Below are 21,930 nucleotides of genomic sequence, written 5' to 3' on the forward strand. Positions count from 1 at the left end.
AAGTCGGCCTGATACATGCAATGATTATACAGCTTGCTCTGGCTGGTTAAAGTTGGCTCGGTACATGAAATGACTATACAGCTTGCTCTGGCTGGTTAAAGTCGGCCCGGTACATGAAATGCATGTACAGCAAAGGGAACGAGTATCAATTCAGACCAAGTTGTGTCCGGATTGACATTGGTAGTAAAGTATTCCTGGAACCGTGAGTTTCTAATAAAACGTGGTACCTGGATTGATACAGTCTAAAAGATTACTATGGAGAAAGGCATTGACTACAGATATAGAGATTAGAAAATAAGAGTTTATTATATAGACGCAATTTCTTTGCAAAAAAGTCTTTTAAAGAAAAGTTGTCAAATGCCATTATATTTAATGTATTCTGAGATTGGAAACCCGATTTTTTCAAATCAAACAATCATTTAATCAATTTATTTATTTAAAGAATGTTTTCCCATTATAAGAAATTATATATTTTTATATAATCAACTTTTTGAATAATGAATTCATTCATAATTCTTAGAGTTTATAAATGTTTCTTTTACTTCGCATCCATTCTTTACTAATTCTGAGATTATCTCCCATAGTTTATAATTCCTTACGAAACTGATAGAAGTTTAATGATTAGGTTTGATTTTAGTTTTTCATCCTCTCAAATTGGGTTCTCTTGAGACAGAACTAGGGTCTAGGCTTAATGATTATAGGCTTATATTACCTTGAAAAGACTATTATAGAGTTTTTGGTTAGACATGTTGAGTATGCGACCCGTGTTTTTGTAATATTTGGGATTTCTCTGCAAAAGTAAATTTTTTCCTTCAAACTAAATAGTTTTAAAATCCAAATTCTTGATCAATCTAAGGTTTCAAGGGTAATGTTGTGAATTGGGACAGCCTCTCTTTAAATAAAAAACCACTTAAAATTTCAACAACAGATTTCCAGCTGGCTGCATTTTTATATATTTTCATTAAATATTTTCAAATAATTTCTATAAGTAAAAAATACAAAGTAATTTCTGTAATTGTTGTTTTTCACATTAAAAACTATCAATAACTAATGATTCTGTAAACTTAATGAAAAACATCAAATAGAAACCAAATTTAAAAGAAATAATTAAAAAATTAATATTTTAGATAAAATCTCGAAAGTACAAATATATTAAATGTAAAAAGTAAATATATTGAAACCAACAAACTAATTAGTCTTTGCCACAAACTCTAATTTTCTCAACCGTATATCTTTGTAAACTTGTAGTAAATGTCGTACTCTTAAAACTTTGTCTTGAACTGTATCAATCCAGGTACAACCCATTAACTATAAGTGTAAACCAGGACACAAACTCTGCAGCTATCAATGTCAAACAATGTACACGATCTTATCGACCCTGAATGTCAATACGGACACAAGCATAGCTATCAACAAGCTATTAATCAATCAATGCCAACCAATGACCATGATATCATCGGCTCTGAATGTCATCAGGGAACACAAGCAAAGCTAACAAACAAGCTCTAAGTTTATCAATGCCAAACAAATGGCTATGATATCATCGGCTCTGAATGTCATTAGGGAACACAAGCAAAGCTAACAAACAAGCTCCAAGTTAATCAATGCCAAACAAATGGCCATGATATCATCAGCTCTGAATGTCATCAGGGAACACAAGCAAAGCTATCAAACTGCAAGCTCTAAGTTGATCAATGCCAAACAAATGGCCATGATATCATCAGCTCTGAAAGTCATCAGGGAACACAAGCAAAGCTATCAAACAAGTTATAAGTTGATTAATGCCAAACCACTGGACACAATCTCATCGGCTCTGAATGTCACACAGGGACACAAGAGTAGCTATCAAACAAGCTCTTAGTCGATCAATGACAAACCACTGGACACAATCTCATCAGCTATTAATGTCACACAGGGACACAAGAGTAGCTATCAAACAAGCTCTTAGTCGATCAATGACAAACCACCGGACACAATCTCATCAGCTATGAATGTCACACAGGAATACAAGCGTAGCTATCAAACAAGCTCTTAATCGATCAATCAAATATCAAGGCATGATGTCAGCTCGTATGTTTTAACAAGGACTAAATTACTTCTAATATCGTAATCGAAGCAGAGTCTCAACAAACTAATATGTATTTACAAGAATATCTTACATGTTAAGTTTTTATACATAGTTACAATTTATGTGCAGATATATATATATATCATCGCATTAAGCTAATCACAATAGTCTAAGACTATAAGGACAACCTATAGAATTCTAAAGTAGAAGATAAAAACACTACTTTTTCTAATAGGAAGTTTAGCTGTTAAATGTTGCTCTGAAATCTGCAGTGTTCTTTGTGTTGCATTTGGTCTGTCAAAACTTATTTGGTCTTCTTTTGTGAAGCATTTTCTGTCTTTTGCATTAAGTCTTCTTGTGACGCATTTTTTCTCTTATGACAATTTTTTGTATTTTCAATCTGTTGCCTGATCTATAGAGTCTTTGATGTATTTGTAAAACTATTAATATTTAACATTAAATATTCATTTTCTTCAAAAATTATAATAATTTAAAAATACTAGCCTTAGAGGGCGCTTCGCGCCCATCTTCTAAATTGATTGTGAACATGTTCTCTTTGTATACATCGTAAAGCAAAACAAAAATAATTCGCGGATTTTCACAAAAAAATTCGTGGATTTTCAAAATTTTAAAAAACTTAATGAAGATCGAATTTTGATGGAGACAAATATTCAAAATTTCAATCATTCATAAACCTTCCCTGGGGTCACTAGATGTCCCACAAAAAAAATTTGGGCCCGATCGGTTCAGCCGTTTTGACGTTTATTGGATACAAACAAACAAACAGACACCCAAACAGACAAGCCAAATTTATACATAGATGGGATATAAATTACAAACTTATTCATATTTATAAATTTAATAAAATATAACAGACAAGACTATTGACAAGACATTTTTGAAAAAAAGATATGGAAAAATGTTGTTATGTTAACAAATAAAAATTATTAATGTATGACCCCACTGTCCCACAGGGTATCGTAAAGGAAATATAATATGTCTGCATAAGATGGAGATCAAGATATAAATAAGATGGAGATCAAGATATATATAAGATGGAGATCAAGATATTCATAAGATGGAGATCAAGGTGTATATAAGATGGAGATCAAGGTATATATAAGATGAAGATCAAGGTATATAAAAGATGGAGATTAAGATATATATAAGATGGAGATTAAGATATATATACGATGGAGATCAAGGTATATATAAGATGGAGATCAAGGTATATATAAGATGGAGATCAAGGTATATATAAGATGGAGATCAAGGTATATATAAGTTGGAGATCAAGGTATATATAAGATGGAGATAAAGATATATATAAGATGGTGATCAACTTATATATAAGATGAAGATCAAGGTATATATAAGATGGAGATCAAGATATATATAAGATGGAGATCAAGGTATATATAAGATGGAGATCAAGGTATGAATAAGATGAAGATCAAGGTATATATAAGATGAAGATCAAGGTATATATAATATGGAGATCAAGATATATATAATATGGAGATCAAGATGTATATAAGATGGAGATCAAGGTATATATAAGATGGAGATCAAGATATATATAAGATGGAGATCAAGATATTTATAAGATGGAGATCAAGGTATATATAAGATGAAGATCAAGGTATATATAAGATGGAGATCAAGATGTATATAAGATGGAGATCAAGATATACATAAGATGGAGATCAAGATATACATAAGATGGAGATCAAGATATATATAAGATGGAGATCAAGGTATACATAAGATGAAGATCAAGGTATATATAAGATGAAGATCAAGGTATATATAAGATGGAGATCAAGATGTAATAATATAGTAATAATCACCATATCTTGGAATTCTAAACCTACCTGTGTATATGATATGTTATAATCACCTGACCATGTTATCGGTCAGTTTAATCTTTATCTGTATATTATACTCAAATATAGTTAGTTTAATATGAACTCTGTTTTATTACGGCCATATGTAGAGAGAGAGTATAGAATTTGAGAGAGTTGTATCTGGATTGATACAGACTTAAGAATATGGAGATAGTATCTGGATTGATATATACTTAAAGAACTATTGGAGTAAGGCATTTATTACAAAGATATATAAAAGATGGAGATTAAGTTTGATTTCTAGATTTACAAAGTTATATATTTTGAATATATGTTAAACAAAAATAGTACGTCAAAATTGGTGAGCATAATATAAGAAAAAATGCATTTATTTGGATGCAAAATTGGTTAAATTATTTACCAAACCATTTAAAAGCAACAACTTCATGCTCATAGAGCATAAACACCCTGATGTGCACGTAAGTAAATGAAGAACTTTTTCATCATAAAACCATTACACATTACAAGTTTAAAAAAGCGAAATTTCCAGTAAAAAAAGTTTAAAATGTTTTCTATAATAATAAAAGTCTTTCATCCCCTGTTCTATTAATGGTATTGGTGTAAGACTAATAACGAAAAGGTTTCTGGGTACTTTCGATAAGCAAACCGGAATCTATAAACAGGGTTACACACAAAGGATTATACCTCAGTGACGACTGCCATGGATTATACAGGGTGTCCCAAAAAACATAAGAATTCAGTGGTTAATTCGATATCGTCTTTGTTATGAATTAGCATAGTAATACCTAATTTCAAAAGCCATAATATTATTATGTCTGCTAGAGTTTATTTAATGAAAAGGGTAAAAGACTGTAAAGATGTGTCTATAATGTCTCCGCAAGATGAACAGTGAAGACTGACAAGTTTACTCTGTTTGTATACTGTAATTTTCTTGTTTTACTAAGGACAACCGTATGCAGTCAAAACATAAACAAACAAAATGTGAACATAGCAGACGAAACTCTGAAAGATTACAGCTTTCTCAGTAGGTATCACTATACTAAATCAAAGAATTATTTAAAAAGACGATATTCGTCACTGAATTCCCATGTTTATTGGGACACCCTGTACTGTTTTTTTGATTTTTATTCTCAAATCCTTGCTACAGTAAACGTGTTTATGTTGTTGTCAAATTAATAATTAAGCAATTAAAAGATATATTCAGAGCAAAAGACTTAATCACCTTTAAATCGTTATATTTTGAACTTTTACGTCGTTTCCACCGTCTATTCTTTTGTGGGTAAATATATATATTTGGTTTGTCTCTCTATAACCAATAAACGTCGAAACAGCTGATCTGTTCATGACTGTTATGGACCGGCAGAGTTAAAAAATAGGCCTGGATATATCAGACATTTTTTAAATTTAAACAAAAAATCCGCGAAAAATTTAAAAGACGACATTGAGAGCATCTGTTTAGTCAAAGTGTAAGTATATTTTGAAACGTATATAAGCCTATCTATTTTTTTGTAGAACAAATTTATAAATCATTCACTTGAATTATTTACAATATGTTACGAATGTTCACCATTTTGTAGAATTTAGTTAGTTTGCAGACAAATCTCCGACTTTCTCAATTGTGGAGGATTTTATAAAATTTCACACATGATGACATTTTCTAACAACATTTAAAATATTTCTTTCTCTATGAAAGTAAACAATAAGTAATAAAATAAATATAGTAGAAATAGTGATTATATTAGTCAAGAATGTGAGGCTCGATTTTGTAATGTTGTCAATTATTCAAATTTAGTGGCTCAGAAACCACTTTGCAGGGCTCATGCGGCCTTACCTCCCCCCCCCCCCTACTGTTCACTGTACAGACGTTTAGGTAAATATCTTTGTATTTTCTTGCATTATTGATGATCATATATGATGCTATGCCGGCAATGTACAGGGTGTCCCAAAAAACATGGGAATTCAGTGACGAATTCGATATCGTCTTTGTTATGAATTAGCATTGTAATACCTAATTTCAACAGCCATAATTTTATTAGGTCTGCTAGAATTTATTTTATGGAAAGGGTAAAAGACTGAAAAGATGTGTCTATAATGTCCCCGCAAGATGAACAGTGAAGACGGACAAGTTTACTCTGTTTGTAATACTGCAATTTTCTTGTTTTACTAAGTACAACCGTGTGCAGTCAAAACATAAACAAACAAAATGTGAACATAGCAGACGAAACTCTTACAGATTACAACTTTCTCAGTAGGTATCACGATACTAAATCAAAGAATTATTTGAAAAGACGATATCGAATTCGTCACTGAATTCCCATGTTTTTTGGGACACCCTGTATATTCCATCTACACTCTACAGATATAATACAATTATGTTGAGGAGAATGGAGAGCAAATTTCCATTCATCAATGGTAAAAGAAGTCACGGACAATCCATATTTAAAGGAACAATATCAACTAGTTATTGAAGACCAAACTTGAAACTTTTTTTATTTTTAAACTTTTTAGTACATTTTCTTTTTCATTTTTTATTTTCACTTTTTGTTTTCTGTTCTCTCAGCGATGTCCAAAATGTATCTCCTTGACCCAATGCTTCAGATTCCTGAAAAATAAAATTATTTTGGAAAAAGTGTTTATTGTATGTTGTACAGGGTGTCCCACGAAACATGACAGTCCGTGAATAGTTTTGAATGTCTTCTTGCAGTTTATTTGGAAAAAGTGTTTATTGCATGTTGTACAGGGTGTCCCATGAAACATGACAGTCCATAAATAGTTTTGAATGTCTTCTTCCACATACGTTTTAGACATTGAAGACTTCTTGAAGTTTATTTCTTTAAAAAAATGTTTAACTCGTTTATATTTTACTGTGAAATAAATTTTACTATAATATAACAATCATATAAAAAAATGCCATTAGTCTCTTTAGTATTAAACAACTTATCAAATTATGGAAGAAGACATTTTAAACTATTCACCAACTGTCATGTTTCGTGGGACTCCCTGTATCTTTTATCTTAAAGGGATTGTTAAAGAATTATTTAAAGGGACCCCATAATTGCATGCGCATGCTCTCTCACTGTCTTGAAATTCAACGCTGCCTGCGCGGAACTCCTTTAGGCTTCTGTTTCAGGGGTTTTTGTGAACGAAAACCCCCAAAATCTTGAAAAGACGACATCTAGTATCCAATCTGTTATTGTTAATTAATATACAGGGTGTCCCATGAAACATGACAATTGGTGAATAGCTTAAAATGTCTTCGTCCATAATTAGTGAAGCTGTTTAATACTAAAGAGAATGATAAAAATACTATATGACAATCATATTAAAATAAAATCAAATTATAGTAAAATTTTTTTTCAAAGTAAAATAAGTTTGAGGAAAAGATGTTTTTTTTAACTAAATAAACTGCAAAAATGCCCAATACAATATATGGAAGAAGACATTCGAAACTAATCAACAACTGTCATATTTCGTGGAACACCCTGTAGGCTGTATATGGCTATTTCGAAGATCTATAGGACATCCATGGTAGTTGTAAATATATATAAAGGGTGTAGAAAATTAGAGTTTGAGACAGACGGTATTAAATAGTTTCGTTGACAGAGAAAATATAAAGAAAAAAATGTAAATCTCAGTTGTACAGTAAGCTAGTCGTTATAATATCATTAACTAGCTAAAAGAGCCCGGCGTTGTCTATGCAATAAAAGCAACTTGATGTCCCTTCATAACTCAACCCTCTGAGACCGGTTTGCCTCAAATTTTGATTGGGTTACTCGCTAGAAACATGGAAATGATTTTAACTTTGTTTAAAAATTCTAAATTGAGTAAACCGACTTTTATGGAGAACTTGGCTTCCAGGGCACGCTTCGTGCTTCAAGTGAAAATAATTAGTTTTATGACAGAAAATCCAGGATATGTTTATTATACATACAGCTTTGTAAATGGAAAGTTGAAAAGTGCAATTAATAACAATTTCTTAATCCAAAGTACAGGACAGGATAAAAAGTGCTAGCTCCAATAAAAAAGAAAAATCAATCTAATAAAATATAGATTTGAAGGTAAATAGATTTTCTATCTCTTTCTATTGAATGTCATTTTCTTTCTTTCCCGGGCGCCAGGAGAAATCAAATTTATTTTCTGAGAGAGCACGCAATTTAATAATGGAAGTGAGTGTCCAGAATTATAATCTAAAATATCTAAAAAGTATTAAATGTAAATCAAGAAGAAAAACAATTTGTTGATTACTTACTACTCAGGTTTTCAAAGTGTAATTGCAAACCCTGTAATTCCGCGCAATTCCCATCAACGGAATTCCGATTTGAAAGCCTACTTTCAGCAGTCTAGTTTATAGTTTTCAGCGAACGAAAACTTTGTCGAAAAACATAACATTCTTGCACGCATTTTCAAACGTTTTTAGCGAAATTTCGTATTTTTTCGCGGAAATAAAGTAAGCAAAAAAATGCGAAAATTTGCTAAAAATTATTTCACGAAAATAAAAATTTCCGCGAAAACCGTAAGTTTAAGTTGTAACGTAATTTACAAATAATTTTATTTGCGAAAGGCTTCACATTTTAAACTGTCCGAACTCTCGAAAGAGAAAAACTAAATTTAATAAGCTAAAGGCTTAAACTTTCATATCATTATCATTTTAAATGGACTGTTTTTTTACTGACCGTCAATGCAAAAGATGGCAATGCCAGATTCACAAGGGTTCTCTTGAAACCTTTATTTCATCAAAAAATGTAGAACCTCTATTTTCAGATTAGAAAAGTGTTAAATTCAGATAATTTCTCTCATGCTTCTTACAAACAAGAATTGCGCATATTACTTTCGCAAAGAACCCGCAAATGAAAAAAGCATATAAAATAAACAAAAATATAAATATCTAATTAATACTTGATAGTCGGGCATTGCCGTCTTTGCACGGAGGGTCACTTGAAATTACGCTTACACAGTTCCTTTAAAATTCACTGGAGCGAAGTGCTACCAAACAGATCTTTTTATATTTGACAATTTCTTGTTTTTTTAATTATTAAATAAGGACGACAATAAATGTAAACAAAATTTTAGAGTAAACTAATTAGTTGTTTAGGAACATGTTGAAAATATAAAAATTAACTCTGATCATCGAAAATAAGTAATCTTATTAAATTATTATTTTCTGTCATCTCTCTTTTATCACAAAGATTTTCTGGAATTTTTATTAAAAAGACGACATTTCAAGAATTTGAAGAAATCTGCGAACAATTTCATAGAAAATAAAAAATTCAATACAATGATGGAAAAGGAAATAATTAACTCTTACTTCGATTTATTGACACATTTTGTTTGAGAAATATGTTTCTATAGATCTAATTAGTTTACTAATTAATAATTTTAAAAAGACCGATTCTGAAAACGTACCCACCCAAATTCATAATTGTAAACGTCGACTTCGCACTCAAACTCAGTAATTATACATTGTGGAAACGTTTTATATGTCTCAAATGAATCCTGAAGAATTTGTCCACAACACTGCATACTCAGTTTAACTTCCTTACAGAGCCGGTCTGTCCCTTTAAGTGGAGATTCAGATTGGCATTTATAAAGACTAAAGTACGAATTCGGGCATAAAAAAGAGGCTCGGCTCTGACCGTTATTATTAAGTTTGTAGCAAAGTTTGCCCCCCCCCCTCTCGAGTTAAATAAAAAAGGGGGCCCTGCCCTGCCCCACCCTTGTGGACCTGTATAGTATCCGGAAGTGGTGTGTTTGATGTCTCCGGAAGAAAGGTGACGAGTAGTCCAGCGACCAGGGCAACTACACCGAATGTAGCTGTAGGAATACGTTCATCATACTCCTTCAAACCAGCTATAAACGGAGCAACCTTAGAAAAAAAATAGTTTAAAACTGCGTGATTGGATGGCCCTTCATGCAAAGATGACAATGCCCGTTATGGTACTTTTTATGATTAATCAAAAATAAGAAATACATGTTTATTTTCATTTGCAGTTTTTCTGCAAGAGTGACTTGTGACTTGCTAAAGCAATAGAGAAGTCATCAGAATTAAACATTTTAAGTCAGGATAACGACGGTATTTTCAATTTTTTTCTCAGATAAAGGTTTAAAGGGCATTGATAGCTTTGCATTGGGTCACTTGAAACTACGCTTACAGTCCCTTTAACATGTTTTCATCAGTAACCCATTTAAAACCATAGAGACGTAGAGCCTAACAAAAATATCCCTAAATCTTTTCTGCTATTTTAATTTATCTGTGATCTTATGTCTCATATCTCTCATATGCAGTAAAAAATAATTGTTAAAAAATGTTTTTAAAATAAAAGTAGAGAACTAAGACTAAGAAAAAGGCAAAACAAAATGTCTTTTATCGCTCACACTTACGATTGTTAATCGTTTTTGGAAACGATCGTTAAACGATCGTTTTTCCTGTCGTTTTCGAAAACGATCGTTTGGGTTTCGGAAAAACGATCGTTGAACGATGAACTTTTAGAAAACGAATAATGATCGTTTTTGAAAACTATTGCTTTTATAAAAACGACCGTTTTTACGATTGTTTTAAAAAACGAACTTTAAAAATCCATCGTCTTGTCTCTTTGATATTTCACGGGAAGTTAGTTCCAAATACTCATAGTGTTAAATATTGGCCAAGTGTTAGTTTTGGAACTAGTGTCCCCTGTATTTATTGTCACAATACAAGTTTAATGACTGGCCTTTCTTAAAGCTTCGGTCCTTCCCTTTCACAGCCTCACAGGCTAAGGGGCACTGATTTTCTTTATATTTGCTTCCAAAAAATTGACGTAATTTATCACCTTGAATTGAATAAAATTTAACAAAATCTCACCAATTTTGGAATTGACATAGTTTTTTTTAACATTTCAAGTTTTTTTCCTATTAACCCTTATTAACCCTTTTTCCTTTTTTTTTTTTTGTCCCCCAGACTTTTTGGAAGATAAATCCGAAAAGTGTTGGTCTGAGGCTTTCAAATTTGTTGACTTTCTAACTCACACATGTCCCTCACTTTCGGCTTAATTTACCTTTACCAGACAATATCTATATTTAGACCCACTTCCGGTCATTGTATTTCGAAATTTTATAGCTCTTTTGAAAGCCTTACACAACAGAAAGCAGATTACAAATTTAAGTTTTATACAGATGACTTTAAAAAGAATTTGAATACTTCAGTTTTCCTTGAATACACATTAATTGTTTGAAAGTTTTGCTTATTTTTTTTCCATATTAAATTCACTATGTAAAAGTATTTTAAAAACTCGAGATTGCAATAAATATTTGAAATTTAGAAAATTTGCACATTTTTTTGCAAATTATAATAGTATAGTATATGAATCATTAGGGCTTTCCAAAAGTTTATCAATTGTTACAGATTTGTATTTCAAAAAAGGAAATAAAGGGGGGCTGGGACCCCCTCCCCCAGACTATTTTGGGTAAAGGATTCGAGAGCATGAACACTAACCAAAATTGTATGTTTGATAAGATATACATTTTGAAATAACAGTTCTTTATTTGAGATATTACCCAAAACGATTTATAAAAAAAACATTTATGAAACCGATTTCACAGTAGTCGTTTTCAACAATTTTTTTAGATTTTTATCTTTTAGCAGAGTAAACTTTTGCATAATTTAAAAAAGCAAATGTGTCTAGCATGCAATTTGGAAAAATTATGTGATCATCTCAGTTTGTTTTGAAAGCTTACCATTGGACCCACCCTAGCCCAAAGTGAGCTGGATCCAAGCCCGACATTACGTACAACTGTAGGAAATATCTCCGAGCTATAAATATAGCAGCAAGCCAGAGTATTAATTGCACACACTCGACCTAAAATATAATTTAAAACGTCAGTCTCGATGATCATTTAAGGGAGTGTACTTGGTATTTAAAGTAACCTACTAATGTGATTTAAATCCTTATCTGATCAATAATGTGGAAGATCACGTGTTTTATTCTGACAATTTCGTCTAGATTTTACTTTAACAAAACACTTGTCTTGAATCTTGATTAGGAAAAATAGGATGCTTAAATTTTCTAAATTTTAACTTAATTCAGGAGATGAAAATCATCAGTTCTCAATGCCTCTTCAAATTACATACAGATAAACCCTAAATATTAAATACATCGAAAGAATTTATCAAATGTCGTAATCTTTACATTCTGATGATGAAATGTTTAGATATTTAGTTTTTTAATTAAATAATTATATGGAGCTCTTTAAAACTGTTCCCGCATATTCATGGCTATTTTTTATTTTTACAAATACTGAAAATTACGTAAAATAGTATAAAACCCATTGAAAAATTGTCAAGACTACATTTGATAAATTCTTTCGATGTATTTAGTATTTAGGGTTTAACTGTAGTTTCATCAAATTGTAAGACATGGGGTGACTTTAAAGTGTCGCAACGCATTTGGCTTTGATTTTACCGCTCCAACTCTCTTATGTCTTTCATGTACAGCCCTTTCATGTACAGCCCTTTACATGTACATTTTAGCACTATAAAGCACCTGTTGTTATCTTCAGTTTTTAAGAAATAATTGGCAAACTTCTCATTGAGTTTTGCTTGAGAGTTTGAAACATTAAATCACAGTGAAATACAATAGGTCTATTTGTCGAAAAATGAATAACAATATTTTTTGCTACTTTAGGCCCTCGCTTTTTTACCGATGATCTTCCGACAGAACTGAAAATAAGCATTATGCATCCTTAGCAATTAAATAAGATAAAAAATCTTTAGTTGTGATTTTAATGAATGATATATACTTTGGAGAAAAAAAAAGTGGCTGAAAAATCTTTAAACCAGCGGTTGAAATCAAAAAAGTTGCTGAAAAATCTGAAAACATTTGAAAGTTAAAAAGTTGCTGACAAATCTTTAAACGAGCAGTTGAAAGTAAAAAAGCAGCTAAAAATCTGAAAACCAGCGGTTAAAAGCAAAAACGTTATTCAGGAAAAATTATATTTCATTTGTTGAAAATGTGAACGAAAAAGTGCGATATAGCGGTTGAACAAATTGTAAATTTCTTATTAATTTCTTATTCTGAACTGCGTAGAGTCTAGGCTAGATCTCAACCGCTCGTTCAACCGCTCCCGCTGAGTTTTTTTCTCCAAAGTATATATCATTCGATTTTAATACATTTTATTCAATTTAAATGCTACATATCCCTCCAATTTTAAACATGTAATTGTAAATCAATAAAAAAAGTAAACTTTTATGTACTCATTGTTATCCAAAGGTTGTAAGCTCTCACACAAACAAAATGTCCTGTGATTTTATGTTTTAAAATATTTTTGTGTCATCACTAAATTTTTTAATTGTTTGATTTTTTTTCTTTATAAAATCTGACCTAATAGATTCAGAGCCACAATCGGCCACTCGTTGGTGAAATAGTTTAGAGGAACAAACATGGTCAGAAGCAAACTAAATATAATTAGTTTTTTGTAGAATAGTATTTTGCAATTTAGGGAGTCCGATTAACATTACCAGATAAAGACATTTTAATTTTTATTAAACTGTTCATCGTTTACCCTTATCTCGCATCTCTGACCCTTCAGTAAAAGTAAATTCAACCTAAAGTCTGACCGCGTCAACTTTGTTGCACCGGCCAGTCCTATTAAGTGTCTGCTTTATTTACCCAGTGTCCGGGCGATACAGTGCAAACTAGGACCAGAAAGGTTGACCCGGCTCGGAAATTCAAATGTATTACGGCTGCCCGTATTATTCAACTGTGAACTGTAGGGACACTAATGTATGTATAAGATAGTCCTTCAGTGATTTAAGGTATTTACGTAATTTCGAAAATTTTCAATGATTCGACATGATCTAAAATAAAACTGACAGTGTAGAATGTAATACTTGAAACACTGATCATAAAATAACATAGATCCATGGTGTTTTTCAATTAGATTTAATTCTATCAAAGAACCAAATAATTTTCTAGTTTAAATTAACTTAAATTCAGTGATGTGTAAATTTCTTAGGCGTTCGGTACTTTTCCATAGGCATTTTTACAAATGACAACTTTCCAAATGTACGATATCCCAAGCGGCAACTTCCCAAAGGTTAGGTTAGGCCCTTTGAGGCGCCGCAGGCTGCAATGGGGCCCTAGCGCTGCGGCTAGGATGGGCTAGGGGGGCACTTGGGAAAAATCCTTTGTGAAAGTACCTAACATCTTAATATAACAATCAAAATCAATGAAATGTTTGTATCTTTTTAATTATCACTAGAAAAGAAACGTAACAATTTGCATATACAGGGTGTCCCACGAAACATGACAGTTGGTGAACAGTTTTGAATGTCTTCCTCCACATACTGTATCAGATAATAAAGACTTTTTAAAGTTTATTTTATTTCTCAAATTTGTGCACATATTTCAGTAAACATTTTCATCTTTCAGCCATCCATACACCTTACCAAGGGTCGTGAAAATTGCCAAAATACACCTTACCAGGGGTCGTGAAAATTGCCAAAATACACCTTACCAGGGGTCGTGAAAATTGCCAAAATACACCTTACCAGGGGTCGTGAAAATTGTCCAATAAATGTGCAAAATAGATGATAGTTGAGGAAAACATCCGAACAAATTGAATAACATGAAAATACCAGAAATATGTTGATAGCATTAATTATTTATGAATTCAAAAATATAGATATTCATTTTTATCATGATTACTGTGGTTTATCAGATGCTAATCAGAATCATTAAACCAATTGACATAATATGCTTAAAAGGACTGTTTTTAACATCACAGGAGGTTATGTCAGATTCACAACAGTACTTTTAAAATAATAATCTGATCATCAATGTGGAAGATATAAAGTCGTTTTTTTAAACTTGGAAATTGTTTGATTCTGTTCATATTAGGGCTGGGCACGTTAAGACTTTTTTGAAATTGCTCCATTCAGTTCTAGAACGAGTGCCTTCAGCTGGATTGTTCCGTTCTAGTTCCAGTATTTTAAGAACGCGCTCTATGGGATCGTTTTTGATAGTTCCGTTCGTTCTCGTGAAAGAACAACCGTTCCAGCCACTCGGTCATATCTCAATGTTGATGAGGTAAGACATTTGAAGAAAGTGTTTTTGTAGAAAAAAATGAAAGCAATCAGTTTTCAAAGACAAAAACATAGAAATCTGATTGAAACATTATCAGACCTCTATCAATTAATACCGCGGTCCCTTTTATGAAAAATACGAAAAAGTAAGTGCGGGGAAATTACTTAAAATCGTAATTTAAGACCAAATGTGGGTAAACAGCTGGAGTAACTACTGGGCAACGCTGGGTTCCCAACAGGGAGTAAGGAATAGAAGGGAGATATAACTGACGCGGTTGCATATATATACCATATGATTAAAGATGCTTTGCAGACGGGTACTCCATTTGTATATGAAATATTCAAAAAAGGTTATTGTATACGAGGTAATTGTACATCAGACAAATATTTCTTAGTCAACTGGTGTACCGTCTCCCTTCTATTCCTTACTCCCTGGTTCACAAGCTAGTACACTAAAACCCTGTTGGTTGGAGATTATTTCTAATTCGGTAATTGCAAGGGTGTTACGAACGTTTTCTTGTTAAAAATTAGCCGAATTGAGATCAAGCAACCCAGAAATGTTAAAATATTTACAGCTGACATCATCCAAATCATTTATATATCGTTTTAAGATTAAAATTTAAGGAATAAATATGTTAAAACTTGTAAAACAAGACCTGAGACCTCCCAGGCTGTAGAATATCATTAAAGTTATTCTTCTTCCAGTTTTTAATAAACAGAATATAACCAGGGTTATAGCAGGGAACTCAAGCAACTGAAATAAAAACAATATTAAAGGGACTGTAACCGTAATTACATATTCTTTTTCTAACTATGTTGTATCATTGTTATCAACTAACTGAATTGAGTCTTCGCCACAAACTCAAAATTGCTAATCCCCCTATATATCTTTGAAACCTGAAATTTGTATGATATGTATTTTATATTTCAAACGTGAATTATTGGCTCTAAAAAAATCCAAAATTAAATAATCTTAGTCTACGACATTAGGTAGCAAAAATATAGGGATTAGAAAATCTGAGTTTGTATGGCGAAGACTTAATTACTTTAATTTGGATATTTACTATCAGACTATTAATATCTCAAATGAATTAAATCTTTGCCACAAACTTTTACTTTCTAATCCCTATATCTTTGCAACCTAATAACGTAAATATATGTTATATATTTCAAACTATGAATTATATTAAATCAAATAATCATAAGTTTTACAGGTTTGCACCATAGGTTGCAAAGATATAAGGTTTTATTTGTTTAATTCATGACAAAGACACAATTCATTTAATTTTAGTTTTCACACACAAATTCTACAAACATCCTTGTTTTGCTTCAATATAAGTAATGTACGATAGTTTACTTGTGAATCTTTAAATGGATTATTTACAAGATTTGAATAGATATATTGATATAGATAGAAAGATAGATCCTACTGCTGCCGTTGAGATCTCTATTGGTTCTGAACTAAGATAATATAGTCATAGTATATAACATAATTTTTATATCGTTTTTTTTCATATCGTTAAGATATAGGTAAAATTCCACAAAAAGAGTTTTAAACTATTTTGAAATAATGATCATGACCAGGCAAGGTTGAATCTGAAAAATGTTGATTTTTAAAAAATTTCAATTTCCACGATTTTTTTTTCATTGTGCTAATTTTGTGTGGCTTTGTATATACAATGATAAGTTCTAGTTATATAATATTAACATGGCCAACAACACAATAACAAAGAGTTACCCCAAGGATTATAACACAAAAGAAGGATGTAAGCTTTTATTTTATATTTTTCCTTATTCTGCAGGGTCAGCCAATACACAGAGTGTACAACCAAAATTGAGAAACTATATCAAGATCATCTTTTGGTCTTTGAAATCATTTTATCCATTCAGTTGCCGACCGTAATTTAAAAGTAATCTCGACATCTTTGAAACCTGAGGCGTAAACCTTTGAAATTTTTTATTATTATTATTGATTATTATCCAACACGGATCGAATTTGATGAATTTGAGCTTCTTCGCTGAACTACTTAGTGTCGGTTCAAATTAGAACCACTGATTTAAAGTTTAAGAATAAGGATTATTCGCTAGTTCAAATTATTTAAATTCTGTCCTAGATTCATAGTTGGAAATATCTTAGGTCTACGACATTGGGTTGCTGGGTTGCAAAGATAAAGGGATTAGAAAATCAGAGTTTGTGGCAAAGAATTAATTCCATTATACTTGGATTACAAAATATTGTAGTCCTGCATGGTATTTACAAGCCATATTTCTTGATACACCCTGCACAATAAGAAAACTTTTTCATTACATTTACATTAACAAAAACAATGTAATAATTTTTTATTAAATGTGTACTTTCAAAGTTCGAAAGGATAGAAAAAGCTTGAGAAAGTTTTCCTTTTTTCTTTTAAAATCTTGCTTTTATTAAATGTCAATATTTATAACCCTGAGGTAATATTTGAGAACAAATTGAATTTAACAAATTCCACGTCAAACTAAAGTAAATTTAACAAATTCCAAGTCAAACTAAAGTAAATTTAACAAATTCCACGTCAAACTAAAGTAAATTTAATAAATTCCACGTCAAACTAAAGTAAATTTAACAAATTCCACGTCAAACTAAAGTAAATTTTAAAAATTCCACGTCAAACTAAAGTAAAATTTAACAAATTCCACGTCAAACTAAAGTAAATTTAATAAATTCCACGTCAAACTAAAGTAAATTTAACAAATTCCACGTCAAACTAAAGTAAATTTTAAAAATTCCACGTCAAACTAAAGTAAATTTTAAAAATTCCACGTCAAACTAAAGTAAAATTAACAAATTCCACGTCAAACTAAAGTAAATTTTAAAAATTCCACGACAAGCTAAAGTAAATTAAATAAATTCCACGTCAAACTAAAGTAAATTTAACAAATTCCACGTCAAACTAGGGCAAATTTAACTAATTCCACGTCAAACTAAAGTAAATTTTAAAAATTCCACGTCAAGCTAAAGTAAATTTAACGAATTCCACGTCGAACTAAAGTAAATTTTAAAAATTCCACGTCAAACTAAAGCAAATTTAATAAATTCATGTCAAACTGAAGTAAATTTAACAAATTCCACGTCAAACTAAAGTAAATTTTTTCCTACTGACACATCAAACTAACATACATTGCAGATATAGAACTACTTTATGAGTTAAATCATAAGTTTTTTTTGATGAAAGATGTAATTTGAATTCTAGTAAATATAAACTGTTAAATGGAAACTACGAAATTTAATATTGTACCGGTAATATTTAATCCTTCTCCTTCGATCTTGTGCGCTGTAAATCTGGATGGGAAAATTCCGTAGCGGACTAACATTCAACAACGGCTGCTAAATCGGAATTAGGACGTAAATTGTCTTTTAGGAAATCTACGAAAATTGTATTTCGCGTGTAATTTTCTGGAAGTTGTTTATTTTTAGTTTTTAGGATATTCTCTTTCAGAATTTTCCGGAAATTTTATTCAGAATTTTTCGAAAATTACTGCCCCCCCCCCTCCCCCTCCACTACGCGCCTGAGAAGGCGGTTATTCATTTAGTGTACTGTCCTGCTATGCCGTTTATAGTATGCATGTATTCTGTACAACTTGTTATAGCTGCCAAAAATTGGTACGGTACTTCAAATGAACTTGGATTTTTCAGTCATTAATTTTAAGTGATACAATACAGATAGAACACGAGATGTCATATTTTTAAGGTGTAGTATATTTGGTTTACAATAACCGTGAGGCAGGAACCCAAAAGAAGTTACGCGCATACTGCGTTGAATGAAAAGACAGAGAGAGAGCATGCGTGTAACTCCTTTGGGCCTCTACATCGGAAATTATTGTGAATAAACCCTCGAATTTAAAAAGACGACATCTAGAGTTCTATCTGTATTGTTATTAATCTATGTTATTAGTAAAGAAATATGTTTACCTTGCCAACTGACTGATAAACAAACAGAGATGCTCCTACACATTGATCCAAAAGTTTCAAGCTTTGACGCTAAATTCGATGAAATTTTGCCATCTACTTCTTTCAAACTTAAGCTAAAAGCAACACGCTTTATAAATTGTATAAGCACTAAAATGTACAATTCTAGGACTAGAAAAAAGGTAAAACTAAGTAATTAAGTAAGGTAAAATAAAAATAAGTCGTTATTACACTTCCAATTAAAAAAATTGATGCAACTTGTTATATGAGTCTGAATCTATGTGCCTAGGCTGTTAGAGTTGAGAGTTAACCCGTAGTATATGAGAGCAGTGCTGAACCAGAGGTAGTAATTTATCAATGTCTTACGACGAAGATGAGAATGCCTAAATAACCATTTTTAAGATTTGTTTATTCTGAGAAAGGAGTAACCGCGTAGACATGGTTTTTGTGCGTGAGTACAGTATTGTAGAGATATTTTTAGGATTCATTTGAGACCTAGTAGACGTTTGCAGTACAGTGTAAAATTGTTCAGCAAGAGAGAAAGTTCTTTTTGGCGACTGCCTTCGCCAGGTGGTGAAGCGGCATGTCTAACAGTTGGTGACACGGCATGTTTGTCACGCCACCACCAACTACCTTTATCGATTAGCAAGACGTAGTTAAACTACTTGGAAGTATAGTTGAATCACATATCTTGTTCAAGCTTAAGGGAACACAGTTCAATTAAGTCTAGGTGATTATTAAATCTCATCCCTAAGTTCTGAATTTATGAACGAGAAAGAGGTAGATGCTAGTTCAACTACTATTGTGTGAGGACGAGATAAATTCAAATGGCTCCACGAAATAGTTGAATTAGTTTTAACTAGTTCAATTCAAAGAGAATAGAATATATATTAGAGAGGGAATTTAGAGAATCTCTCGGTATGAACTTTTTCAGTTCAAATCATGTAAATGTTCACAAATTATATGCAGTAGAGTACAATAATACAGTATGTTCCCTAGACTATCCATTTCAATTTCGAATTTTTTAAAGCTGTTAAATAAACTTTATAATGAATTAGGTGAATAAAAAACATCATTTGATTTATAGTTATAACGAAAAATCATCGTTTATAAAGTAAAAGGCATAGAGTCTATGTGAAATGATCATTGGTCAATTATGAAACCTGCCTATTTCATAATTTGGTTTTCTTTTAATATTAATTTTAGATTTTCTATAAAATGATATTCCAGGGTCCAAAAGGTTATATAACATAAATATGTGAAATAAACCTACAGTATGGAAACAGTACAACAAAATGGCCGTTTTACACTTTTTTGTAGTAAATTCCCCTCTAATATATATTCTATATTCTCTTTGGTTCAATTACTCTTTTACTTTAATAAATTCTCAGCTGAGAACTGGTTTCTAAAAGAAACTCACGTGAACAGTTGGATAAAACCAAGATATCCTTTTCCCTTCTCTCCCTCAGCCGTTTTCTTGGACACAACCAGCTTAAAATCATCAGGAAGCTCCCGACCATTCACCCTAAATATGAAAGGTGTAGACGTATACTTTGGCATAGCTCATTCGCAATGGCACCTTTAAAAGCTTTAATCAATGATAGGGTTAAGCGCCACTATAGTTTCAGTAGAAATAAATATTTCCATTAACTGTAAGCAATGATTAAAGGATTCATATCTCTAATTGGTTAATGAGTAAGATAGATGTTACCGCCATACAATTTCTATTGGTTCAGAATAGGCATCAAACACATGACTAAACTAAATTGGATCAGGTGCTAATGGAATCGGCAAACAAGTGTATGCCAGTCCATAAGTACCTGATCCAATCAGGGTTCAGTCATGTGTTTGTTGTCTATTCTGAACCAATAGAAATAGTATGGCGCTAACATCTATCTTTCTATCTATCTCATTATCCAATCAGAGTTATGAATCCTTCAATCGGCGCTATCAGTAATTGGAAATATTTACTTCTACTGAAACTATGGTGAAATGTTAAACATGCAATGGTGAACATTTTCAAAACTTATCAATGTTTAAGGTAGACACCTTATAGTGGTATCTTCTGCCTTACTGATCACATAAAGGATAAAAGACATGTTTTGAACACTATTATAATTTTACTTCGTTTGAGACCATTTAACAGTTTTTGTACTATTTTAAAATTATACAAATTTTAAAATTATTTATTTTAAACAGATCCTTTTCGGACAATCTTAATTTCTGAAGCAATCGCATCGATAAAATGCTAAATTAATACTTCGAGAATTAAAAATCCCGATATGAAAAAAAAAATGTCTACCCGACCCGCGCTATTACCTCTGATAACTGTGTATTATGTTGCTTCGGAAAAAATGTATATTTGCATAAAAGTCTTCTATTTTTAAACCATCCTTGACAGGATTAAGATATTTTTAGAAAAACCTAAACTTGTTAAATGTCATTTATGTGTGAGCTGGTAACTTATTCTGTGTTGGATTCTCATAATCGATTGATTGTGGCGGAAGACGATCTGAGTCTGAGCTGGATACGGAGACGCGGCAAGAGGATCTAGAAAATTCTGCCACGTCATCTCGATTTACATTGTAAACGCTTTTGATTTGAGACTAACTAGAATAACTACATCTTTCTATATCTTCATTTTAACTATTCAACCCCTCTCTCCATGCTCTCTCCAACCCCCCAGACTGAGTAAGATTTCCATGCGGAATATTAAATAAAGATTAATTAAATCTGCAAAAGATTGAGATCAAGCATTCATCTCTATTTCCACATTTAACAGTTCCCACATCAGATTGTTTTTCTTTTCGTAGTAAAACAAAATGTGGAAACAAAACACGATAATAATAATTGACACTAAGTGGACGGTTTAAAAGGTTTCGAGCAAACAAGCTCCATAAATATTGTTTTTCTTTCCAAATAAAAACAAAATATTGGAGGATGTAGGGATGGTCAGTTTTCATAATTATAAAAATCTGACTGATCGTTTTGC

The 21,930-nt window shown here is 31.6% G+C and overlaps 1 protein-coding gene across 1 annotated transcript in view; it reads right to left on the reverse strand.

Annotated features, from left to right (window-relative positions):
* Window positions 1–6,412: 6,412 nt before the first annotated feature.
* The window catches only part of LOC111709409 (organic cation transporter protein), a gene marked incomplete at its 5' end in the record, with an annotated part of 41,906 nt that continues 26,388 nt past the window's right edge, over window positions 6,413–21,930 (reverse strand). The window contains 8 exon segments of the mRNA XM_023483068.1: window positions 6,413–6,538; window positions 9,659–9,799; window positions 11,647–11,768; window positions 13,290–13,363; window positions 15,649–15,746; window positions 18,942–18,976; window positions 19,224–19,321; window positions 20,359–20,463. Coding sequence (XP_023338836.1) covers window positions 6,458–6,538; window positions 9,659–9,799; window positions 11,647–11,768; window positions 13,290–13,363; window positions 15,649–15,746; window positions 18,942–18,976; window positions 19,224–19,321; window positions 20,359–20,463 — 754 coding nt within the window.

The sequence above is a fragment of the Eurytemora carolleeae genome, unplaced genomic scaffold (genome assembly GCF_000591075.1).
Source record: "Eurytemora carolleeae unplaced genomic scaffold, Eaff_2.0 scaffold964, whole genome shotgun sequence".
Taxonomy (NCBI): domain Eukaryota; kingdom Metazoa; phylum Arthropoda; class Copepoda; order Calanoida; family Temoridae; genus Eurytemora; species Eurytemora carolleeae.